Source organism: Euprymna scolopes, chromosome 31 (genome assembly GCF_053919585.1).
Source record: "Euprymna scolopes isolate OS-2025 chromosome 31, ASM5391958v1, whole genome shotgun sequence".
Taxonomy (NCBI): domain Eukaryota; kingdom Metazoa; phylum Mollusca; class Cephalopoda; order Sepiida; family Sepiolidae; genus Euprymna; species Euprymna scolopes.
Genome location: NC_136512.1, coordinates 44961546 through 44989250, shown reverse-complemented (window position 1 = coordinate 44989250; position 27705 = coordinate 44961546). Strand labels below are relative to the sequence as shown.

The window sequence follows — 27705 nt, the reverse complement described above, 5'->3', positions numbered from 1 at the left end:
TGTTTTACTTATTACTGTATATATTATCTATTATTTATAATCAGCAGGTCCCACATCGTATTAAATTCTATAATAGGTTTACTTATTGATTGTCACCCAGCATATGTGCTGCTTCTTTGAGTCGTCTTACCTTCCACTATTTTTTGCTGTCTATAATTTTTACTTAATCCCATAATGGCGGATGGTTTCCCTTTTCCCTCCAGATATGATCAGCCATACCCAACTTTTCAATCTCTCCACACATTACAACTTCTCATGTTTTTAGTGGACGACATGTCTCACATCTTTATAGTTTTCCACATTTACACAGGATCTCATATACAGTTTTTAGTCATTTTTTCTGTAGGGGGCTTAAACTTACACAAGCTGTTTCTGAAGAGTTGAATCACTTCTGAATACTGTCCTGATGTCATGTGGATTGCGTATTTTTTTAAAGTTTGTCTGATTATGATTACTTGGAGCTAATGTCAGCTCTTTGGATAGTTGTTTCGGTGAAGGGTTTCTCTTAAACTGTCCATCTCCTCTTGATATGCATTGCTGTTACTAAATATTGCTTTAGCTTGGTGTTGTAGGCAACGGGCGATTCGTTTCTTTACATTATTTGGATGGTGGAAGTTGAAGTTTAAGTATTGTCCAGTTAATGTTGGCTTTCAGTATACAGATGACATAAACCACTACAGAAATGTAATTAAAATCAAGATATAATTTTTATGTCTATAATCTTTATTCCAGTTTAAATCACAATCTATTACATATTTTGGATTCTAGAAAATATTTTAGATTTAAACTTAACAACAGTCTTAACAAAAATTAAAATTTAAGCGAACTTTACTTAATGTCCAATGTCGATGATATGGATCAAAATTAATGCAAATTTGAAATGATTTTTGCGAATAAAAAGTTGTTTTCATATTATACACCCTAAAAATCATTTAAAACATGTCAAAGAAACTGTTGATGTGTAAAATTTCACAAAATGTCTTCCCTCCTTTTAAAACTAAATTGAACTAAAAATAACCCACATTATTCACCGTTATGCTGAGTAGCTGTGTCCATAATTCATAACGATCGGTTAATTAGCTTAGAATCAGTCCTGTATTAAATACATAAACATACCTAACTTATATATGTTTTCATTTGCCCTCTGCATATGTTGTGGACGTAATCTTGGCTTGATGACTACAAAAGATGTCGAATATATAGAATATTAATTTATTAACTCAGTTCACCAATCATCACCTTTCGCTGTTCATTCTTTTTAGCAGGTGACTGAGAAGTAATTTAGGTCACCACAAATCAACTCGCGTCGTGTAGCTGCGCATGGTTGCCAAGACTGTTAGTGTTGAAAACAGTTGGTGATGGGTGGTTTTATGCTTCCTTGGAGGCAACTTTATGAAAACGGACATAAGTACAACAATATTCGTAGGTAAGGGATCATTCCTCACAGAACATGTCTATAGGAGTAGTTAGTGAACATACGACCATGCTATGTGATATATTAATATAAAACTTTAATATTTAATAAAATTAAATTTAGTTTGGCGATTAATATTTACCACTTAGCCGAACAACACTAACCTTGTTAAGCCATATTTTATTTTGTGTAAGAGAGAGATAAAAGAGAAGGGAGAATTGATTGCCCTCCTCCCCTCCTTCCTGTTTGTTGCTTTTTCTGGAATTTCCATTTTTATTCAAACAGTGATAGGAGGAGGATGCGTGTCAGTTCAACAACGTGAGGGCGCAAGAGTATTTCCGTCCTTGTGCACTCTGAAAAGCTCAGCCAGTTCGTCTGCACTAGTTGCGTCTTAAGCAACCCAACATGATGGAAAGAAAAAAACAAAAACAAACAAAAAACGTCAACTTGGCATGGTGCATTACTGCTTTACATATATAAAAATTCTATCGCTTTCTATATTTCTTATTTTCTTCTGTCTCCTTTCTCTCTCTTTTTTTATTTCTCGTTCTCTTTATTATAATTTCTCTCCCCCTCTCTCTTTTATTTCTCTCTTCCCCCTTTCTTATTTCTCTCTCTTTTTCTTATTTCTTTCTCTCTTTCTGATTTCTCTCTCTCTCTTTCTGATTTCTCTCTCTCTCTTTCTGATTTCTCTCTCTCTCTCTCTTTCTGATTTCTCTCTCTCTCTTTCTGATTTCTCTCTCTTCATTTCAGATTTCTCTCTCTTCATTTCGGATTTCTCTCTCTTCATTTCGGATTTCTCTCTCTTCATTTCGGATTTCTCTCTCTTCATTTCAGATTTCTCTCTTTTCATTTCAGATTTCTCTTTCTTCTCTCTCTCTCTCTCTCTCTCTCTCTCTCTCTCTGATTTCTCTCCCTCTCTCTTTCTGATTTCTCTCTCTCTTTCTGATTTCTCTCTCTCTCTCTCTTTCTGATTTCTCTCTCTCTCTCTTTCTGATTTCTCTCTCTTTCTGATTTCTCTCTCTCTTTCTGATTTTTCTCTCTCTTTCTGATTTCTCTCTCTCTTTCTGATTTCTCTCTCTCTCTCTCTTTCTGATTTCTCTCTCTCTCTCTCTTTCTGATTTCTCTCTCTCTTTCTGATTTCTCTCTCTCTCTCTCTCTCTTTCTGATTTCTCTCTCTTTTTCTTATTTCTCTCTGCCTCTCTCTTTTATTTCTCTGTCTCCTTTTCAATATTTCTCTCTTTCCCCCTTTCTTATTTCTCTCTTTTTTTCTTATTTCACTCTCTTTTTCTGATTTCTCTCTCTCTCTTTCTGAATTTTCTCTCTCTCTCTCTCTCTCTCTGATTTTCTCTCTCTCTATCTCTCTCTCTCTCTGATTTCTCTCTCTCTCTTTCTGTTTTCTCTCTCTCTTTCTGATTTCTCTCTCTTTCTGATTTCTCTCTCGATCTCTCTTTCTGATTTCTCTCTCTCTCTCTCTCTCTCTGATTTCTCTCTGTTTCTGATTTATCTCTGTCTCTTTCTGATTTATCTCTGTCTCTTTCTGATTTCTCTCTGTCTCTTTCTGATTTCTCTCTGTCTCTTTCTGATTTCTCTCTGTCTCTTTCTGATTTCTCTCTGTCTCTTTCTGATTTCTCTCTCTCTCTTTTTTTTCTCTCTCTCTTTTATTTCTCTCTCTCTCTTTTATTTCTCTCTCTCTCTTTTATTTCTCTCTCTCTTTTTATTTCTCTCTCTCTTTTTTTTATTTCACTCTTTTTTATTTCTCTCTCTCTTTTCTCTCTCTTTTTATTTCTCTCTCTCTTTTTATTTCTCTCTCTCTTTTTATTTCTCTCTCTCTTTTTATTTCTCTCTCTCCTTTTTATTTCTCTCTCTCATTTCTCTCTCTCTCTCTCTCTCTCAATTTTTCTTATTTTTCTCTTTTTTTAATATTTCTCTCTCCCTCTCTCTTATTTCTCTCTCCCTCTCTCTTATTTCTCTCTCTCTTTTTCTTATTTCTCTCTCTTTTTCTTATTTCTCTCTTTTTCTCATTTCTCTCTCTCTCTTTCTCTCTTTTTGATCTCTCTTTCTTTTCTGATTTCTATCACTCTTTTTGATTTCTATCACTCTTTCTGATTTCTCTCACTCTTTCTCTTTTTCTTATTTCTCTCTTTTTTTCTCTTTCTTTGTCTCTCCCCTTTTCTTATTTCTCTCTCTTCATTTCTGATTTCTTTCTCTTCATTTCTGATTTCTTTCTCTTCATTTCTGATTTCTCTCTCTTCATTTCTGATTTCTCTCTCTTCATTTCTGATTTCTCTCTCTTCATTTCAGATTTCTCTCTCTTCATTTCAGATTTCTCTCTCTTCATTTCTGATTTCTCTCTCTTCATTTCAGATTTCTCTCTCGTCATTTCAGATTTCTCTCTCTTCATTTCAGATTTCTCTCTCTTCATTTCAGATTTCTCTCTCTTCATTTCAGATTTCTCTCTCTTCATTTCTGATTTCTCTCTCTTCATTTCTGATTTCTCTCTCTCTCTCTCTCTCTCTGATTTCTCTCTCTCTCTCTCTCTCTCTCTCTGATTTCTCTCTCCCTCTCTCTTTCTGATTTCTCTCTCTTCATTTCTGATTTCTCTCTCTTCATTTCTGATTTCTCTTTCTTCATTTCAGATTTCTCTTTCTTCATTTCAGATTTCTCTTTCTTCATTTCAGATTTCTCTTTCTTCATTTCAGATTTCTCTTTCTTCATTTCAGATTTCTCTCTCTTCATTTCTGATGTCTCTCTCTTCATTTCTGATTTCTCTCTCTTCATTTCTGATGTCTCTCTCTTCATTTCTGATTTCTCTCTCTTCATTTCTGATTTCTCTCTCTTCATTTCTGATTTCTCTCTCTTCATTTCTGATTTCTCTCTCTTCATTTCTGATTTCTCTCTCTTCATTTCTGATTTCTCTCTCTTCATTTCTGATTTCTCTCTCTTCATTTCAGATTTCTCTCTCTTCATTTAAGATTTCTCTCTCTTCATTTCAGATTTCTCTCTCTTCATTTCAGATTTCTCTTTCTTCATTTCAGATTTCTCTTTCTTCATTTCAGATTTCTCTTTCTTCATTTCAAATTTCTCTTTCTTCATTTCAGATTTCTCTTTCTTCATTTCAGATTTCTCTTTCTTCATTTCAGATTTCTCTTTTTCATTTCAGATTTCTCTTTCTTCATTTCAGATTTCTCTTTCTTCTTTTCTGATTTATCTCTCTCTCTCTCTCTCTCTCTCATTTCTCTCTCTCTCTCTTTCTTATTTTTCTCTCTCTTTCTTATTTCTCTCTCTCTTTCTGATTTCTCTCTGTTTCTCTTTCTGATTTCTCTCTCTTTCTCTTTCTGATTTCTCTCTCTTTCTGATTTCTCTCTCTTTCTCTTTCTGATTTCTCTCTCTTTCTCTTTCTGATTTCTCTCTCTTTCTCTTTCTGATTTCTCTCTTTCTCTTTCTGATTTCTCTCTCTCTCTTTCTGATTTCTCTCTCTCTCTATCTTTCTGATTTCTCTCTCTCTCTATCTTTCTGATTTCTCTCTCTCTCTCTCTTTTTGATTTCTCTCACTCTCTTTCTGATTTCTCTCTCTCTCTTTCTGATTTCTCTCTCTCTCTTTTTCTGATGTCTCTCTCTCTCTCTTTCTGATTTCTCTCTCTCTCTTTCTGATTTCTCTCTCTCTCTCTTTCTGATTTCTCTCTCTCTCTCTTTCTGATTTCTCTCTCTCTCTTTCTGATTTCTCTCTCTCTTTCTGATTTCTCTCTCTCTCTCTCTCTTTCTGATTTCTCTCTCTCTCTCTCTGATTTCTCTCTCTCTCTCTTTCTGATTTCTCTCTCTCTTTCTGATTGCTCTCTCTCTTTCTGATTTCTCTCTCTTTCTGATTTCTCTCTCTTTCTGATTTCTCTCTCTTTCTGATTTCTCTCTCTTTCTGATTTCTCTCTCTCTCTCTTTCTGATTTCTCTCTCTCTCTCTTTCTGATTTCTCTCTCTTTCTTTCTGATTTCTCTCTCTCTCTCTCTTTCTGATTTCTCTCTCTTCATTTCAGATTTCTCTTTCTTCATTTCAGATTTTTCTTTCTTCATTTCAGATTTCTCTCTCTCTCTCTCTTTCTGATTTCTCTCTCTCTCTTTCTGATTTCTCTCTCTCCATTTCTGATTTCTCTTTCTTCATTTCAGATTTCTCTTTCTTCATTTCAGATTTTTCTTTTTTCTTTTCTGATTTCTCTCTCTCTCTCTCTCTCTCTCTCTCTCTCTCTCTCTCTGATCTCTCTCTCTCTCTCTCTCTCTCTCTGATTTCTCTTTCTTCATTTCTGATTTCTCTCTCTTCATTTCTGATTTCTCTCTCTTCATTTCTGATTTCTCTCTCTTCATTTCAGATTTCTCTCTCTTCATTTCTGATTTCTCTCTCAATTTCAGATTTCTCTCTCTCTCTCTCTCTCTCTGATTTCTCTCTCTTTCTGATTTCTCTCTCTCTATCTGATTTCTCTCTTAATTTCTGATTTCTCTCTCTTCATTTCTGATTTCTCTCTTTTCATTTCTGATTTCTCTCTCTTCATTTCTGATTTCTCTCTCTTCATTTCTGATTTCTCTCTCTACATTTCAGATTTCTCTCTCTTCATTTCAGATTTCTCTCTCTTCATTTCAGATTTCTCTCTCTTCATTTCAGATTTTTCATCTTTTCTGATTTCTCTCTCTCTCTCTCTCTCTCTCTCTCTCTCTCTGATTTCTCTCCTTCTCTCTCTCTCTCTCTGATTTCTCTCTCTCTCTCTCTTTCTGATAACTCTCTCTTCATTTCTGATTTCTCTCTCTTCATTTCTGATTTCTCTCTCTTCATTTCTGATTTCTCTCTCTTCATTTCTGATTTCTCTCTCTTCATTTCAGATTTCTCTCTTTTCATTTCAGATTTCTCTCTTTTCATTTCAGATTTCTCTCTTTTCATTTCAGATTTCTCTCTCTTCATTTCAGATTTCTCTTCATTTCAGATTTTTCTTTCTTCATTTCAGATTTCTCTTTCTTTTCTGATATCTCTCTCTCTCTCTCTCTCTCTGATTTCTCTCTTTCTTATTTCTCTCTTCATTTCTGAATTTTCTCTCTTCATTTCTGATTTCTGTCTCTTCATTTCTGATTTCTCTCTCTTCATTTCTGATTTCTCTCTCTTCATTTCTGATTTCTCTCTCTTCATTTCTGATTTCTCTCTCTTCATTTCAGATTTCCCTTTCTTCTTTTCTGATCTCTCTCTCTCTCTCTCTGATTTCGCTCTCTCTTTCTGATCTCTCTTTCTCTCTCTCTGATTTCTCTCTCTCTCTCTCTTTCTGATTTCTCTCTCTTCATTTCTGATTTCTCTCTCTTCATTTCTGATTTCTCTCTCTTCATTTCAGATTTCTCTCTCTTCATTTCAGATTTCTCTCTTTTCATTTCAGATTTCTCTCTTTTCATTTCAGATTTCTCTCTTTTCATTTCAGATTTCTCTTTCTTCTTTTCTGATTTCTCTCCCTTCATTACAGATTTCTCTCTCTTTATTTCAGATTTCTCTTTCTTCTTTTCTGATCTCTCTCTCACTCTCTCTCTCTCTCTCTCTGAAATCTCTCTCTCTCTTTCTGATGTCTCTCTCTCTTTCTCTCTTTCTGATGTCTCTCTCTCTTTCTGATTTCTCTCTCTCTTTCTGATTTCTCTCTCTCTTTCTGATTTCTCTCTCTCTTTCTGATTTCTCTCTCTCTCTTTCTGATTTCTCTCTCTCTCTTTCTGATTTCTCTCTTTCTCTTTCTGATCTCTCTCTCTCTCTCTCTCTTTCTGATTTCTCTCTCTCTCTTTCTGATTTCTCTCTCTCTTTCTGATTTCTCTCTCTCTCCTTCTGATTTCTCTCTCTCTCTCTCTTTCTCATTTCTCTCTCTCTCTTTCTCATTTTTCTCTCTCTCTCTCTTTCTGATTTCTCTCTCTCTCTCTTTCTGATTTCTCTCTCTCTCTCTTTCTGATTTCTCTTTCTGATTTCTCTCTCTCTCTCTCTTTCTGATTTCTCTCTCTCTCTTTCTGATTTCTCTCTCTCTCTCTTTCTGATTTCTCTCTCTCTCTTTCTGATTTCTCTCTCTCTCTTTCTGATTTCTCTCTCTCTCTTTCTGATTTCTCTCTCTCTCTTCCTGATTTCTCTCTCTCTCTCTTTCTGATTTCTCTCTCTCTCTCTTTGATTTCTCTCTCTCTCTCTTTCTGATTTCTCTCTCTCTCTCTCTCTTTCTGATTTCTATCTCTCTCTCTCTTTCTGATTTCTATCTTTCTCTCTTTCTGATTTCTCTCTCTCTCTCTCTCTCTCTCTCTCTCTCTCTCTCTCTCTCTGTTTCTGATCTCTCTCTCTCTCTCTTTCTTTTTCTGATTTCTCTCTCTTTCTGATTTCTCTCTCTTTCTGATTTCTCTCTCTTTCTGATTTCTCTCTCTCTCTTTCTGATTTCTCTCTCTCCATTTCTTATTTCTCTCTCTTTCTGATTTCTCTCTCTCTCTCTCTCTCTCTCTCTCTCTCTCTCTCTCTCTCTCTCTCTCTCTCTCTCTCTCTTTCTGATTTCTCTCTCTTTTTCATAGATAATTATCATGCATTTCTATGGAATTTGTCTACATTAAATACTTTTCATTCTGGAAATTATATAATTAAAAATAATATTTATAAAATATATAATTTGGTTGCAAATGGAAGATGAGTGCAGAATGGAAACCGAAAGCAAAATTTGTAAGCAAAAAAAAAAAAAAAAATGGAGATAGACAGATATGAGTTTTCTTTGTCAAGAAATAGAAGAAATGAAGTTCCGTATAATCCGAGTATATGGAAGAGGGAATAAGTGCACTTTAATTTGAAAAACAAAAGGTACAGTTAAAAACACAAAAATGTAATCACCATTTCCAATGTGTTCGCAGTTTATGGTAATAAAATGGATAAAAACACAAAAAGAAAATAGAATGTGATGGTCGATCAGTTTAAAGAAATTTGTTAAAAAACTTATGTTATTAAAAGAAAAGAAAAATGACGCTTGTTGAGTCCAAACTTGTAAAAGATAAGCCCATAAGCGAGCACGTTATACAATGGACCAAGATGCTATTGATGTTATCACGTTGCAAATTTATCTATTTAAATTGAAAGTTAGAAACTTGTGTTTGTGCATGTGTGTTTAAGGAAAAACATCTAAGTGAAGATTTTTAACCCCCCCCCCCCTTCATATAAAACATTTCTGTACGAAATAACTGAGGATTTTTTTCTCTAATTTTTCAATATTATTTGTTAGAGAGATCATGCTGCAACACTGTGAATGGCAAAAGTTTTTAGCAGACATATGAACACACACACACACACACACACACACACACACACAACTCTCTCTTATATAATAAACTAGCAGGGAGGGGACGTTGCCTGGTCATAAAAAAATTTGGAAGAATGATCATAAAAAAAAAATGACAGTGGAGGGAGGAGGGCAAAAATATTTTGATGACGGGATGGGGTTTTGCCCGGTTATAAGAAAAAAAAAAAACCAGACTTGCATGCAGTTAGCCAGAAGCAAAACTGAAAGAAAAAATAAATAAATTGACCTGTGCAGGGTAGGAACTCGCATAACATAAGTTAGTAAGCAAACACTTTTAGCGATGGGCCCACAAGAACACAGATGTTATAAATTTAGCTTTTTGAAACAGAATATAATGACGATTAGTGTATGTATGGTTTTTATCTGACCACCTTTCTTCAAACAAAACGATATTTCTACACAAAATAATATATAATTTTTTTTTCCAATTTTTCAATATTTTTTGTCTGAGAGATCACTCTTTCTAACGATGCCGTGTTTGCGCATGTATGATGCAGATGAAAAAAGTTTTTAGTGGACACACACAAACACACAGATGTTTGAGATTTATTTAATAGATTAGCTTAAATTTGTGAGTTTTTAAAAAATGACAAGTGCAAACTTTCTTTTTGGCGACACTATATATTTCAGTATACTCATAACACTAAATTACTTTGTTTTTACTGCCCCCCCCCTTCTCCCATTTCACACCTATAATATATTTTGAAGAAACTGAAATGTTGGAAAACTCTTTTAATCAGTGTCTTATATATCTTATATATACATATGGTTTGAGTTTCATTGAAATCATTTGTACATGTTTGAAGTTTATGTGAAATCGTATGTATTTGAAGTTTCAGTGAGGTCTCTTAGAGGTAAGAGCATGTAGGTATTTGACACCTACAGATTTGGGACCATTTCTGGAGAATTTTATACATCTGATATTCAATCAAAACATATTTCAAGTTTTAAAGGATGTTCGGCCTCCATAGCTCCTTTGAGCTAGGAGGACACAGATTTAAAAGCACTTTTATTGTCTTCCTAAGAAAATTTGATGCATATGATTTAAATTTCATAAAAATAGGATATTTATGCGGTTTTAAGGGGGCCTATAATTCCATTGTCTTACCCAGTAAGACAATGGAATGGATAAGAATACACTTTTAGATTTTATATAGATTCTCTAACCTTTCTTTCTATAGGAAAGACACAAACATTTATGCATAAACATAGTTATATAGAGTTAGCATTACAAGTTGACTTTTTCTTTTTAGATAATTGTTATTTTATTAACTTGCATGAAAAGAGCTATGTAAAAGATGCTTAAAACCGTTTGAATTATGCAAATACCATTAGTAGTCCAAAAGTTATGAGAATTTTAAGTGCCAAAATTTAGGCTTTTCCATGGACATTTTTCTTTAGAAAAACTAGGCTAAGTTACGAACCTCAACATTTCAAGAAATTCGGTAATTTCGCCATTTATTTATTTTTCAAGCTATTTTCATGAAACTTAGCACTCTTATGTAAAATAGTGTGCTCTTTCTGATTATGCAGTCAAATTTGATGTATCGCTTTACCATAAGCCATGAATTATAAATTCAGATGTACAAATTTCAATTTTTTTTAAATTGACACATGGTATCATACAGTGCGTGTCTATTCATGAACAAAACTAAGTATTATAGTGGTATTTAAATATAGCTTTATTGAGAGCAGGCATTTTCCTACCTCCTCACCAAAGCAGAGCTTAATCTGGGTGTAGCCATTGAATGCCTAAAGAGCCTTCATAGCCGATATTTACGACTGCCTTCAAAGAAAAAAATTGAGTAGATATGAATTAATCTCAGAAATAAATCAAAGAAAATTTTTCATATAGATTTTGGATTTCTGTAAAAGATGGAAATTCCCATAGTTGACCAGAACTTATGCATTTTGGGACCAGTCCAATTTTCAATTTTGTAAATCCTCTCTATCTGGCCCAAAATATACTGTAGCAAACGCAAATAGACCTCTTTCTTCTTGCACATATTCCTCCCTGATTGAGTGATGTGGCCATACACTGGCCAATCAGAGGAGTAGCGCATGAATATTTTTAATCCGGTCCTGAGAAGAAAAAAACTCTCTCTTACTCCACCAGCTTTCGAAGGGACTAGACCTTTCGCTTCTCTGCTCCTACTAGGTATCAGACGACAGCCACCGGCTGTAACTACCTAGTAAGCAGTGAAGTCCCGAACCTTCCTTCTTTTCCTCCTTCGAGTTTAATGCCTTTTTTAAATAAACCTTTTCCTTGTTAAGTTTAAGAAGTGGTTTGTTGTTTGTTCGGAAAATTGTGTTAAATTATTTTATTAGGGAGTGCCTTAAAAGCACCAAATAATAATCCCTAAAATGGTGACCCGACGCGATAACACGTGTTTTCCGAATAGCTAACTTATTTTGCGTTTGAACAAGGAAAGGCAGGCATTTTAAAACTCAGCACATGGTGTCTAAAACTTCAGCAAAGCCGATCACATCACGCCTCTGAAGGACATAAAAAAAAAATCACAGCAACTGTCAACGGACTTATAAGAGCACATTTAAAACTTAAAATTAACATAAAAACAGACGTTATTTCCTGCTCGGCTTGTCTGTTATAAAATATATATATATATTTTTTTTATAAATTAAGGAGTCAGCGCCACCCTTTGTCGACCGCGTGGTCTTTTAAAAAAAAAAAAAAAAAGGGAAGAGAAAACAAAAAGATACATTTGTGCGCACCAAAGTTTTAAGAAAAAACACAACAAACGAAAAAAGAAGAAGAAAAAGAACTTTCACAAAGTTTTTTTGACATTTAGCATCCTTCGGCCAAAATGTAAGTACTCCAAGAGTTCATTTATCTTCAGGTTTACACACATTTACACAAAAAAAAAAAAAAAAAAAAAAAAACACTCGTACACACATATTGTCCACATTTTTTTTTTTTCACGGCTCTTCCTTATAGAGTATAGTTTTTTTAGCTTTATTTCATTGTAATTTTTTTTTTTCCTTTTTCTCCTCTCCCGTTAGCCTGTTAAGTTTTTTTTTTGTATTGTCTCGGTCTAAAGATTTTCTCTATATTTCTCCTTTCTCCACGTGGTCCATATTCGGTGTCCTTTCCATACTTCAGATAGGTTAGTTTTTTTATTTTTTATTTACTCTCTGTAGGAACAATGACAACATTGCCTGCCTTCGCCGGTGACGTGCGAGTTTGGTTTGCTCAACTCGAGTCATATTTTGCAGCGAACGTTTCGGAGCAAACGAAGCTGCACATATTATTCAGTGCCTTCCCCGCGTCATTAACTCCTGTGGTCAAAGATTTAATAATGGACACCCCGCTAAACTCCACATACGACAGCATAAAGCGGGAGGTGCTACTCCGGACGTCAGTGTCGGCGGAAAAGCGTTTTCAAACGCTAGTCCACGACAAAGATTTAGGCGACCGCAGGCCGACAGAACTACTCCGTAGAATGAGGGAACTGGCAGAGGATGTCGCTCCTGACAGTGCCTTAATTAAGCAGCTCTTTTTCTCAAGGCTGCCGGTGCAGGTAATAAAGGCCATACTAGATAGAAATGATAGAAAAACATCCAGTCGATGTAGTAGTAGCATCGGCGGACAAGGTTATGGATTTTGTGAGGGGGCCTACCACCGCGGCAATCCCGCAACAGCCTGCTGAGGTACACGAGGGCCCTGCAAGTTTAAGGCAGGAAGCTACATCGATGGCTATTCTAACGGCTATCGAACGCCCCACTAGAGAGGTTGGCAAGCTCAGTATGGGCAGGTCACACTCGCCCAGACGCCGCTACAAAAGCTGCTCATCTTCCCCGCACCACCGACGCCATTCAAACACGCCGGGACTATGTTTTTATCATAGTCGCTATGGCGCTGAGGCATGGAACTGCAAAATGCCCTGTACCTTTAATAACCAGGGAAACTAAATTGTGGAAAGACGAGCACGGCAAACTTTCTGCAAAATTCAAATAACCGTGCCTATTTCGTCACTGACGTACAATCTCAAGCACGTTGCTGGATAAACACAGGTGCTTTTTGTAGCATTTCGCCACTTAAACTACTTAAAGAAAGGCCACTAGTGTCGTTGATAACCCTGCAAGCGGTGAATCATTCGCCTATCCCCACGTGCGGTCAAATTTCACGTTCTCTGGACTTGAATTTACGGAGAGACTTTACGTGGGTTTTCACCATAGCGGATTTACTGTACCCCATCCGAGGCGCGGATTTCCTACACCATTTTAATTTAATGGTCGACATGCGCAGACACCGGCTGATAGACGCTAGCACGGAACTTTCCGTCCCTGGCTTGTTATCAAATGCCGCATCTATCAGCCTAGTATTTTTCATTGCCGCTGCGAATGACCCGTACCACGAGGATCTACACTCCTACCCGGAGTTAACAAATTCGAATTTTGTGGTGAGCAAACCCACGCACACCACAAAACACCACATCGAGACCACAGGCGCTCCTATGTTCTCACGCCCTCGTCGCCTTCCTGCGGATAAACTCAAAGCAGCGAAGGCAGAATTTAATCATATGCTACAGTTGGGAATAATACGCCCCTCGTCCAGTCTTTGGGCTTCCCCTCTGCATATGGTCCCAAAACGAGACGGAGATTGGTGTCTGACTGGGGACTATAGACTACTTAATTCCATGACGGTACCTGATCGCTACCCAATCCCGCATATTCAGGACTTTGCTTCCTCTCTACATGGTTGTAAGACCTTTTCCAAACTAGATTTGGTGAAGGCTTACCATCAAATACCAGTTAATCCGGCCGACATACCAAAGACTGCCGTAACAACTCCGTTCGGAGCCTTTGAATTTCTTACCATGCCTTTCGGTCTACGTAACGTTGCCAGTACTTTTCAGCACTTTATGGATGAAGTAGTGCGTGACTTAGATTTCGTCTATAATTATATAGACGACATTCTCGTGGCTAGTGCCTCTCCTGAGGAACACGTCACTCACCTCCGCCTACTTTTCGAACGGTTTCAGCAATACCAGGTGAGGATTAATCCTGGTAAATGCGTTTTCGGTGTTATGTCACTAGTTTTCCTGGGCCACGTTATCAGCCCAGACGGTATATCTCCGTTACCGGAAAAGGTGAAGGCTCTACAAGACTTTCAACCGCCCACTTCACTTCGCCAACTTAGGCACTTCCTCGGTCTGTTGAACTACTACAGACGCTTTATCCCACACTGTGCGGATCTCTCAGCTCCTCTTTCCGACCTGTTGCGTAACAGGAAGAAGAAAAACGAGCAGATCTCATTTAATGAAATCCAACTTAGAGCTTTTGATGAAGTGAAAAATACACTAGCGACAACATCTTTACTGGCACATCCTGTACCCGAGGCCCAGTTTTCACTGGTCGTTGACGCATCGGAAACAGCTGTTGGTGCAGTGTTACAACAGCGGCACCAACAACAGTTACAACTTCTCGCATACTTTTCGCGACAGCTAAAACCGGCCGAACAACGTTACAGCACGTTTGGCCGGGAACTTCTGGCAATGTACCTCACAGTGAAACACTCCCAACATTCACTCGAGGGTTGGCAATTTACAATCTATACTGACCATTGTCCACTGACATATGCACTGCGTGCTAAGTTGGACAAGTATTCTCCACGCGAAACATGCCATTTGGACTTTGTTTCGCAATTTACTAGCGATATCCGGCATATCGCGGGTGAACAGAACGCAGCAGCAGATGCATTGTCTCGCCTGCCCATTAATTCTCTGTCCTCACCATCGAATATCGATTTGCAACAGATGGCCTTAGATCAGCCAAGTCTGGACACATTGGATCCATCGTCACCTGAATTTGCGCCTTGCAAATTCGCATACCTGCCCGTGCCTACTTCTGACACGCAGATCATCTGTGACTTAACGGATTCACCTAGACCATTCATTCCAACGACCCATCATAGAGTTGTTTTTGAAACCCTACACAACCTGGCACACCCTGGATGCAAAGCCACAGTGAAGCTGATTACAGCTAGATTTTTCTGGCCTAACACTGCTTGGCCACGTTCCTGTGTATCCTGCCAAAAGTCAAAGGTGCACAAGCATATCCGCGCGCCCCTCAGAACATTCAGCACCCCAGACGCTCGGTTTAGCCATGTTCACATTGACTTGGTTGGACCATGGCCAGTCAGTCAGGGATTTACTTATCTCCTGACCTGCATAGACCGTTTCACACGGTGGCCTGAGGCCATCCCCCTTAGTGACATTTCGGCTGAATCTGTAGCGCGAGCCCTTATATCAGGCTGGATATTGCGTTACGGAGTTCCCACTACAATCACCACTGATCGTGGTGCACAATTCGAATCCCACCTATTCCGGGAACTGTCCAAGATCCTCGGGATAACTCGCATTCAGACAACAAGCTATCACCCTGCTTCTAACGGGATGATAGAACGCTTCCATCACCAATTGAAAGCAGCATTACGCGCTTACCCCGACCAACAGCGATGGAGCGAGTACATACCGGTCGTCCTTCTTGGCTGTCGGGCATCAATCAAGGAGGACCTGGGATATTCGGCAGCCGAACTGGTCTATGGAGCACCTCTATCGTTACCAGGTCAGATGCTGACCCCGATAGAGGATATAACAACTGACACAGCTCTGTACGTCAACAGACTACGAGCTTATCTCAGTAAGCTACCGCCGATGCACCCTAGGAAACAGACCATTGAATCTTTGGTTCTGAAGGACATATCGACATGGACTCACGTGTTCCTTAGAAAGGACGCAGTAAAAGGCCCCCTAACTCCACCTTACACTGGCCCTTATCGCGTGCTTTCACGCACTGACAAACGTTGATCTATTAGTGGTAAAAAAGAGACAGTATCGGTAGATAGGGTAAAAAGAGCCTTTCTGGACACATTAACACCTGAGCCACACATTCCTCCAACATACACACAGCATCATCATACACCTGAGGTAAATATTCCACGTGAGAACAATTATGTGACCACTACACGTAGTAGTCGACTGGTACATTGGCCGAAGAGACTATGCAAAACTGTGTATTTCTGTTGAGAAAGAACATTTTTTCTCTCCTTTTCAAAAAAAAGAACTTTTTTTTTTCTTCTCTCTTTCACCAAAAAGAAAAAAAAAAAATTCAAAAAAATACTCAAATAAATTTACATTTCTATTGTATTCTTCTTCTTACTATTTGTTATGCTACCTTTTTCTGTCGGCTTTCAGCCTAAGCAAGGGGTTATGTAGCAGACGCAAATAGACCTCTTTCTTCTTGCACATATTCCTCCCTGATTGAGTGATGTGGCCATACACTGGCCAATCAGAGGAGTAGCGCATGAATATTTTTGATCCGGTCCTGAGAAGAAAAAACTCTCTCTTACTCCACCAGCTTTCGAAGGGACTAGACCTTTCGCTCCTCTGCTCCTACTAGGTATCAGACGACAGCCACCGGCTGTAACTACCTAGTAAGCAGTGAAGTCCCGAACCTTCCTTCTTTTCCTCCTTCGAGTTTAATGCCTTTTTTAAATAAACCTTTTCCTTGTTAAGTTTAAGAAGTGGTTTGTTGTTTGTTCGGAAAATTGTGTTAAATTATTTTATTAGGGAGTGTCTTAAAAGCACCAAATAATAATCCCTAAAATACCCCTATTTTCTGAGATGCAACCATAAATCGTACTGTACATGAATCATTGATGTAGCTTTCACAGTACCAGAATACCAGGAATCCTGATAAACAACAACTATATATTCACCAGTTTATGGTAATTTTTATCATTTCTATTGTTGTTTTACTGAAAATGCAGTTATGTAAACTAAGAAATAAAACGGTAATTTTTTTTAATTTTGTTTCCACCTTAACATTTAAAATGATTACTTTTTTAGATTTTAGGGTATGCTGAAAACAAATATCGCATTTAAATTTCCTGCAAATAAGTAGTTTTCCAGATATTAAGCAATGTCATTTCTTATGTTATCGCTGGATCTTGGTACGCGTGAGTGCGTAAACCTAACCCCAAGAAACTATACGCAAACACACATACCCAGATGGGCACCAGCAATACGAAATAACATTGCTTAATATCCAGAAACTACTTATTTGCAGAAAATTTAAATGTGATATTCATTTTCAGTATACCTGAAAACTTTAAAAGATAGTCATTTTGAAGAAAAATGTTATGGTGGAAAGAAGGTAAAAATTTACAAAATGCATCACAATGAAATTCTTTATCGAACCGCCTAATTATTATTATTATTTAGATATCCTCAGTTAAAAAAAAAATACGGTTTGTTTTACAGATTCAAAAAATGGTCTTGATAATGAGTTAAAAAATAAATTCTAGTTTCACAATATCTTTTTTATTTAATTGTTAGGTGAAAGTGCAGAATAGTTAACAAAAAACACCCTTCCTTCCCCATGTTAAGAATGGGTTTCTAAATAATAACATTATTTCAGCATGGTTGCATAAGTGCACAAGTACATTTTATTTGTTATATATTTGTTTGTTTGTTTGTTTGTTTGTTTTTACCACTAAAAAAACAAACGTATGTACTTAGTACATTTTGTTGGGGGTTTTTAATGCTTTTAGTACATGTGTACTAAAAGCATTAAAAACAACAAACTAGTATTGTTTGGAAATCAAATTTGAAAAACTTGATAATTTTTTTAAATTGACAAACTAATAAAAATAATATATAAAAAGAATAAAAAATGAAACTTTTTTCTGCTTTCGTTTTGAAAGCAGAAAAAAACAGTTTTCTATTTTTAAGAGAATACAAACTCATTAATACGATAACAGCGATGGTTAACGCACAGCTAACCATCACTGTCATCGTTTCCCTTTAAGCGATTTGAATTTCTATAAAAGATAACATTTTAAAGAAAATTCCGCACAATTAATAATTATCAAATATTTACAAATCATACATGAAGATAATTCTGAAACTATTATCTATATGAAAATGGATGATATATACCGATTTATCTTATAAATTTTGAAATATTCTTTGTCAAATTTGCTCAGTCAAAACTTTGCTTCCTGTGGTCGTTAAAATAAAAATAAAACACCAGTAGAGATGGGCTTCTTTGTTTATATAGCCTGTAAAATTTCAGCCATATCCAATCAAATTTGACCCCGCGCATATGTATCCAAACATAACGTATGAAATGTAAACATTGAAAAAACAGTTTCCCTTTTTGCTGTTGTTATTTTTTACTGTTTTTTCATTTTTAATTTGGAGCATAAAAACATTGAACACATAAAAAAAAAAAAATTAACATCATTGGAATGCTTATTCTATTCTTTTTCCATTAATGTAATTCTTTAAAAAATTGACTCACAAATAAAAAAGATATGACTTATTGAAGCACAGTAATATTGCCGATGTCTACGAAAATACAGCATACGCTTGTAATACTAATAGTTATTTTGAAGGTGCTGACAATGCAGTCTTTTAGAAGAACACTGTTGGCTACGATGCAAGGAAGTAAAAGGAATAATAAAAATATTGAAAGATTTCAATAATTTTTAATTATATAATATTTATTTACCAACATAATGTGTTGTACCAGGATGGTAATATGGTGTTAGTTAAGATCTCTAATTTTCGAGGTATACCTTATCTTCAGGATGAAGAAATAAAAAATATTGTGCAGTCACTCAGTAGGTGTGTGTTTGTGTCTGATGTCAGAAATCGCAGTTTCACAGTACCTGTTTGCATACTTATAAATTATATTATGAGTTTTACTCATAATTGTTTTACATTATCGGTGGATGCGTGTTTATGCTGGAAATCAGAAATAGCTGTTTCATAGTAACTTTGAAATTTACCACAATAATAACCCATCTAACAATTGGAAATAACATTTGCAGTAAATAAGTAATAGTATATCTAAATGAATAAGAATAGTTACAATTATAAAATATATACATGAAGAAAAAAAACACACACACATAAAATACTACCCAAAGGAAATAATTCACAAATTTGAACTTATAGTTATCTCCCTTAGATTTATTATTTCAAAAAGACTTATTACACAAAAGAAAAGGATAGAATGCATATTTACATAAACGATTATAAGGTTATATAATTATAAATAGAACACATAATAATATAATTATTATAATATCAATAATATTTAACAATAACACACATTTCAGAAATAATTTACAAGCATGAGAACCTGTTCTAACTGTGAAACTATTTCCAGCTTCCGACACGCATCTACCGAGTGATTGCACATATTTTTTGTTTTTCTTCATCCTCAATATTTGAGATCTTAACACCACGTTACCATCCTGGTGCAACACATTATGTTGGTAAATAAATATTTTATAATTAAAATTATTGAAATCTTTCAATATTGTACTTATCGGTGTTCTTCTACAAGACTACATTGTCAGCGCCTTCAAACACAATTTTTTCGCACTACAATGTTTCAAGCAAACTATATCATCCTCCTCATATACTAAAGCTGAGTTAATCAACATTTGTTTCACTTGAAAAAAAATATCTATATATTTTAATTACAAAAAATACATGAAAAAATACTAGTCAGTTTTAGGATTGAGTTATATTTGTAAAACTTTCATTTTAATTGTCCTAATTATCTGTAATTTACAATTTACTCAACAAGTGACAGAATTTTTTTCTTTTTTATAACTTTCGCCCTCTCTGTGTGATTGAAATATTTTAAACAAATAGGAATATTACTAGTTTTAGTAATATTATTTAATCCATAGTTGCAATGAGAAAGCGAGATATAGGGAGAACATAATGAGTTGAAAATGAATAATTTGTATTTTGTCTTATTATTTTAAAAAATTTGTCTTTTTACTGTTTCAAACACAATGTAAGCTCACATTTTTCTATAATATATATATATATATATATATAGGTACTCTTGCAGAATTTGACCCGGATCCTCGTGATTTCCCGTCAAGCCCGGATCGGGCGAGACTGGCAATCATTGGTGCAGCCAAGCGGCATAAAAAAAAAACAACTGAAAATTTTCAAATAATAAGAAGCCTACCTTTAAAAAAACAAATATGTTTATTTAATTTATTGTAGTATATTTTTTTTATATAAATATCAACAAGAAGTTTTTTGTTTTTTTTTAATTTATCTGCAAAAAAAAGTTGATTATTGGTATAACTGTTAGGGGTAAGTACAATTTTTTGTTTCATTTTATTTTTTATTTATTTATTTATTTTTTTGCATAATATTTATCAGCAACAAGTTTTTTTTTGTTTTTTTTTTTTAAGTTTATCTGCAAAAAAAAAATTTGTTTACCCGTATAATTGTTAGGTGTAAGTACAATTTTTTGTTTAATTATTAGTATTATTTTTATTTTTTTTTTAATCAAAAATATTTTTTTTTTTCTTTTTTTTTTTTTTTTTTAAACGGTTGTTATTTGCTTTGCTGGCGGAAGAACTTTCTGGAGAGGAGGATATTTCCTTAGGATCTTTTGCTTTGTTCGACTGTTGATCGGGCCATCAACAGCAAAGAGAGAGGTGATGGGGCAGAGGAAATGGGATAAAGCTCCTCAACCAGGTAGCTTTCGGAAATATGATTTTTGATGGAGACAAAAGGATCGTTTCCAAATTTTTGTCTCCACATAAATTCAAGTAAATATGTATTCAGAAGCTCCCGGGTCCCGGCTGGTCCCACATCCTTGCTTGTTACACTGTTTCACTTTCTTCCACATCCTCTCGACGTGGTTCATTGTTGCCTTCGTCGTAGGGTCTACAAAGTGAATACTATGATTCACAGTGAGGTGTTGGAACCCTTCTCCTCCAACTTTGTTATAGGCCTTCCAATAGTCGGAAACGACTGTTGTACCCGGCAGAATATATTTTTTTATTATTGGAAGGAGGGTTTTGGCGTTTCGATTTGGGACGGTGACCAAAAAACCCTCCTTGTCGGTGATATCATAGCCACCGAAGACCCAGAACGGTTCGAGGATTCTTCCAATGTTATGTTTCCTCCGGTTGAATAAGGATTCGTCTATTTCTGCAGTGTGACCTGGGCCTCCTATCTGCTGGGGATTCCTCAGGAAATACTCCTGACAAATTTCCCTCAGAAAGTTCTTCCAATCCGTGTACGTGTGTTCGGATATAACACCGCATTCTCTCTTAATATTTTTTAGTGCCGCCATTTCGAAGGCCCATAAATAGATGATTTTCACTATTAGTTGCAATATCCAAATTGGAACATGCAAAAAACGATCCTGTGCGCAATGACATCCACTGTCTACACTGCCAAGAGAAGCCATGCTTTACGCAATTTCTTTTTTCAGTAAACATTTATGATTACATTTGTTGCATCTCATTCTTTGGGAAAGCAATTTCTTTTCCTGACAAAAGGAAATTGTCTGCATCAGCGTTTCCATTTGTTTTTCAATCATGCACAGATTTATTTCCATGGCTGTCATTTTTTTCAGTAGTTACTTTCTTCCAATTTGAATTACAGTTACAAACTAAAGTCAGATTAGCGGATTTGCTTACAGTTACAAACAAAAGTCGGATTAGCGTTTCAACATTTGAACAACACTCAGCAGACGCCAATGATTGCCAGTCTCGCCCGATCCGGGCTTGACAGAAAATCACGAGGATCCGGGTCAAATTATGCAAGAGTACCTATATATATATATATATATAATTCATGTTGACACACTAGTTCCAGTTAAATCACTGAAGTTAAGCAACACTGAGCCTAAAATGGGTGAATATTTGGGAATTCCAGATGCTATATGTGCTCTCTGCTTATCTCAACATTGTTTGCAGTCATCTAGCACTTCTTTTTGCCACTGGACTCTAGCAGTGCCATTTCAGAAAAGGTGTGGTTGGAGATTGTGCAACCCTTGCCACACAATTATACGCGCAGCTATCCTTACAGGGAGTATCCATTGTCTTTTGAGACTGAACGGAGGCATCAACATCATATATTGTGTGTGTTGTGTGTGCGCGCACATGTGAGCTTTTTATTTTTATTTTTACTTAATCAGTTTTTATATTTATTTCCAGTCGAAGATAAACTTGCTTATTCAGACAATGATTCTTCGTCCAGTGTTCTACCAACTGTGGATATGTCCAATGAATTGGAAAGCCAGTATTATCCAGGTAAATATTCCTCTTTTATGATTTTAATTAATTTCATTAACATTAGATTTTATTCATTTCAAGCAATTTTATCTTGTCTTAAAATCGTCAATTTATCTTTGATTTTTTTTTAATGCCCTATATTTTATTTTTCTGTCTCAAATCCTGCTATTTTCTGTCTTGACAAATTTAAAATCTTTCATAATTTTATCTCATTCAATCAATTCATGAAAATCTGGTTTCAAAGACATTTTATTAATTTTGATTAGAAGACTATTTTTATGTTATAATTAACCTGTCAGATCTAAACTAAAAAATTTTAATATTATATACACACACACACACATGGAATTAGTAAATAAGCCAACCAATTAAAAATAATAAATAATGACATAGATGTGTTTAGAGAACTGATATTTTAGTCTTTATGTTAGACTTTATTCATGGTAAAAGCATTAGTGTCCTAACACCTGTGTCCGTGTCATTATTTGTTTCCGTGGTTATCCACTTATGCCATATATGAATCATTCCATCATGTCTGAAATTTTATTTTATCTTTTAAACTTCTTCATACATATTGGTTGACATGAGTAAATATCCAAATTTTATATTTTAGCCTCGTCTTGAATATGAATGAAACTAGTTTAGCATTTAATGTGATTCTATTTGTACTCCTGTATTTATCTCAGCTCATCATCCTCATCATATGTGGTCACCCTGCCAGCAGCGCCATGAATTTGCCAACTGCAACCCTGTACAGCAGAGTAGAAATGGTGAAAACTGGACAGTAACCCATGAGGCCGTTGGACTTAAAAATGAATTCTTGGGTTCCTTTTGTTTGGCCTGATGAAGAAGTTTATTCCTGTAAGACTTGGTGAAGAAAATCAGTTGTGAAGCCAAACTGATTTTCTTCACCAGGTATTATAGGAATTTTTAAGTTTACACTGGCATTCACATATAGGTGTTACTTTTTAGGTTTTGAAATATTTCCATTAGTTTTAAAAATTGTTGGATTTAACATCTTCATGTTAAAATTTTGTAGTTTTAGTGATGAAAAGCGCATATTGAAACAAATTGAAGAAAGAGAGTAAACAATTAGAACCTCCTTGTATTTTAGCATCTCAATATCTAATCTACTACAGAGTCTCCCCACGTAATGTTTATTTTGCCATTTTCAAATCCCTCTTTCCTGACCTTGTGTACTTTTTCAACAGTTGCCGATTTGTGATAAATGTTAAACCAGAACAAATACTCTTATCACTAGATGCATCCATGTTCTGCTTATAAACAGGTTTGAAACTTTGTACTTATCGTTTCCAACCATGCTGCACATCATGTTCTCTTTTGAACAGTAAACAAGTTTTATTCTGTAATAACCAAAATGAACTGTTCCATTATTTTACATAAATAGGAGTTGTAATCAGCAGTTATAATAGATCTTCGATTATTACAGTTTTGTAACTCTCAGTTCCCCATTTTTGTCTTTAGCAAAAATAAAAGATTATTGAAAAAAAAACAAAAAACACATCATTCATCACCCAGCTTTCGGCAACAAATTTTTCTAATCATTCTGGCAATCCTCAGCAAATTTTTACAACCATGCCTATGAGTATAGCTTTCTTCCCATCTGCTTCCAACTCACAGCATCAGCTCTTTCTTGATTTATTTCTCTAAGAAACAAATCTTGTATAAGGTGGAACCCTCTGGGGAGAGTGGCCAATGTCTTTGTAAGAATTTTTCCTCAACTGTTCTTTGACAATTACCTTTTGTTGGTTGTCATTGGTCAGTAAATTCCTAGAATTCTCCAAAGATGAACATTGATAAACGTCTGGTTTTTTCTCACAATGGAAATGGTCGTTTTCCTTAGGGCAGAATTGGAATTAACTTCACCATCACATCGAAGATGCTTTTTAACCAGCAAATACTTATTTACTTAGATAAATAATTTTAATCACAAATTTGATTTCAACAAATCCGGCTGAGATAGAAAATAGCCAGCAAGGTGTAAGTTCGAGCGATGTGTTGTGCTTGTTGGCACATGTGTGAATAAAAAAATGTTTACATCTTAAGAAGCATCTTAGTATGTATGCATGTATGAATATTTAAAGTAGAAATTGAAAATCAAGAGAGGCCTGGAAATGCCCGACTTGGTGTTATCAACACGTTAAGAGGCTGGCTTTCTTGAGCAAAACCTTAACAGAAGAGTCTGGATGGAACCCCATAGTCGAGGCCGCTTACCCCAACCTCATCCTCAACGACAAAGTTGAGGCGTGTCGAAAGCTGTGGAGCAAAACGCGGTTCTTGAGAGAGTGTAAGGTGACGCTAATGAACCTCCCATGGTCCAACAACCTTTCATGGTTCACTAGAAAGGAACTATAAGGAATTAATCGAGCATTTAGGGTTGTCGAGGAAGGAGATCTGCTCCTGGTGGAGCTAGGCACCAGGTTCGAGTCATCTCAACAACTCTGTGTTTTCCTTGACCTGACGATTGGCCTGAAACATGTGGCCCCTTAATGCCATAGTGAAAAATGCCAGACTAGTGAGGTCATCTAGATGTCTCCTTTGCAGGACCCCAGTTAAGGAAACGCTGGGACATGCATTCTTGGAATGCAGTGGATTCAGATAGTACTGGGCGTATGTAAACGAGATGATGGCTCGCATTGATTCTGAGAAGCCTCGTCCGCTGGACATATCCTACGCCATCCACAGCGCCGATCCACTGTGGGACGAGGAGAGACAAATGGTGTTTCTTTCAATCCTGGCTTTGGCTAGAATGATGGTATGGAGTTCAAGAGTGCAAGAGAAGCGCAGGGTTGAATCTTTTGCTGATCTGGTCCTTTCTTCAAGCACCAGCTGAAAGTAAAGATCAGATGTTACCGAAGATGGATTATTAAGATAACAAATCTGTGCATGCGTAGACGTGCCAAGTTGGAGTTTGTGTGCTAGCCAAGTGAATGGCCCCTTTCATCCCCAATAGGAAACCTCCAAGATGTCCACACTCCAATTTTTTTTCTTTTTCATCCCCAGCCACCCCAGTAAGTTATGTTGGAGCAACTTCATATACCATCTCCAACTCCAGTTTCTTTGATCCTGCCTAGAATGCAGCCCCGTTCAGAGAGTGACCTGTTTGTTTTTGGCCCATACCAAGCCAAAAAACAGTGGGCGATTTACCACCTTGAGAGGGCTGTGGAGGCCTTACTAAATATTGTTTTACTTTTTAAACTTTTTTTCACCTCGAAGCCAATGAAATAAAACAAATGACTTTTCATATAATTTTATGTTTACAAATTTATTTTATTGTCTGTTATATATATTGAAAAAAATACAATATGATATGGCAATCTTAAGTAGGGTGACTCCTGATAGTGAATGAGAACTTGAGCTAGTATCAGCATAGACCAGCAAAAGTATGAGGATGAGGATGATCATAGACACACACTCCCCAATTTTGAGTGGCCTTGTGCCTAATTTTTTGTTTTTCTGTTTTGTTTTAAACATTTAAAGAGAATAAAAAATATATAACTCAAAAATGGTGCAATTTTAAAACAAATAAAATCATTTATTTTTTTTATTAGCTGAGACTTTCAAAATTTTAAAGCAAATAAAATCATTTATTTTTTATTAGCTGAGACTTTCAAAATTTTAAAACAAATAAAATCATTTATTTTTTATTAGCTGAGACTTTCAAAATTTTAAAGCAAATAAAATCATTTATTTTTTATTAGCTGAGACTTTCAAAATTTTAAAGCAAATAAAATCATTTTTTTATTAGCTGAGACTTTCAAAATTTTAAAACAAATAAAATCATTTATTTTTTTATTAGCTGAGACTTTCAGAATTTTAAAACAAATAAAATCATTTTTTTTTATTAGCTGAGACTTTCAAAATTTTAAAGCAAATAAAATCATTTATTTTTTTATTAGCTGAGACTTTCAAAATTTTAAAACAAATAAAATCATTTATTTTTTTATTAGCTGAGACTTTCAAAATTTTAAAACAAATAAAATCATTTATTTTTTATTAGCTGAGACTTTCAGAATTTTAAAGCAAATAAAATCATTTATTTTTTTATTAGCTGAGACTTTCAAAATTTTAAAACAAATAAAATCATTTATTTTTTTATTAGCTGAGACTTTCAGAATTTTAAAACAAATAAAATCATTTTTTTTTATTAGCTGAGACTTTCAAAATTTTAAAGCAAATAAAATCATTTTTTTTTATTAGCTGAGACTTTCAAAATTTTAAAACAAATAAAATCATTTATTTTTTTATTAGCTGAGACTTTCAAAATTTTAAAATTTCTTCTTCAGAACAAGACTTACTTTTTATTTTTTTCATTTCCTTATTTAGTAATAATCCAAGTCTGGACAATGACTGTCAGGTGCAGACATGTGAAAACCAAAATTACTACTAAATAATAATTACTATAGAGTTTTAGCAAGAATTTTTTTAGTGGCATCCAGTAATTAGCTAACTTAGGAAACAGCTTACAATAATCAAATGTCAAAAGAACAAAAATATGAAAGCACTAAATTCCTAAAAAAAAATCACTTTATTCACAATGAATTTAACAAATTTTTGATATTTTAGAAATCATAAGTCAATTTGCTGTATTGAGTACTTGATTACAGAAAATATGACATCATCAAAAAAGCAAATTCAACATTTTACAGAATCAAATACTTTATGAAGAAAATAATTTAAAAAAAATCAATTTTGATAGTTTTTATAAAATTTGTTTTATATACAACACCCTACAAATTTATCAGGAAGAACATAAAAATACAATTGCTATTAGAATTTAGGATGAGGGATCAGTTGAACATATAAATTTAACATAAAATGATCTATTGCCACCATTTTAAGACAGTTAACTAATTTTTTTCTTCCTATGTAGTAGTGGTGATAGAAATTAATGGTTCTACTTTTTAGGTGATTGTGTGGTTTTATGATCTTACCACTTTGGTGTAAGGTTAATGGTAAAAATCTTTTAGTTAACTGCTCTAAAAAAAATATAATGGTTGTGACCGTGTGGCAATCTTTTCAATCTTGGCCATTTGCTGCATATGTACTAATTGCAAAATAACCAGTACAATCATAACAGATTATGCTTCGGCCATACATCACCATTAAAAATTCTGGTCATATTATTAACATGCAATATCTAAAGCAGGCATGTCAAACTCAGAGCCTCTCGGGGCCACAGGAATCAGTTTGTGTTGGCATGAGGGCCGCATCCCTACAATATTAATCAAAGGCGTTAAATAAAAATCATTGCTGAATGTTTCTTTTACCAGTAATTTGGAAACATGCAATAGTTTGGTCATATTCAAGAATGCAAGTTAAAAGTACTTGTAGTTTAACAAAAGAATATAACAAATGAAATTAGCATGACATATAAATCTGTTCTTTATTTCGATATAACGAAAATTTAAAAAGAAACGTACATAACCAACATATATTTGAATGCAACAAATGCAATGCACATAAATTATGATTCAAAATGAACATTTATTGTCAAGTACTCAAACATGTTTCGTGTTTTGTCCTAAGGTTTGACACCTCTTGTTCTTGACAAGCTTTGGTATGTCTGGCTGAAGTTTCTGTGTATTTCCGAGCTTTACGAACTAAGATAAGTGTTTGTCAGTCAACCTAGTTCTCTGAGAAGTCTATTAATTTAATGAAGGAAAATAATTGTTCGCACAAATAGGTGGAACCAAACATTGCCACAATCCGTGTGACAAACTTTCTGAAATTTATAAACCTTTTTGGAAGGTATTAAAATAAATCAGGTATTCCCACTTCAAAATACTTTGCTCTGAGTAAAGAATCTGACTGCATTTCTAACAATTCCATTTGTAGGCTTTCATCTGCCTTA

The 27705-nt window shown here is 35.1% G+C and overlaps 1 protein-coding gene across 2 annotated transcripts in view; it reads left to right on the top strand.

Moving 5' to 3' along the window:
• LOC145255728 (thyrotroph embryonic factor-like) overlaps positions 1 to 27705 on the top strand; it is a 185790-nt gene that overhangs the window by 147073 nt on the left and 11012 nt on the right. For both annotated transcript variants that reach the window (XM_080114336.1, XM_080114337.1), the window contains exon 3: positions 21753 to 21848. In XM_080114336.1, the coding sequence (XP_079970462.1) occupies positions 21753 to 21848 (96 nt within the window). The remainder of the gene's footprint in view (positions 1 to 21752; positions 21849 to 27705) is intronic.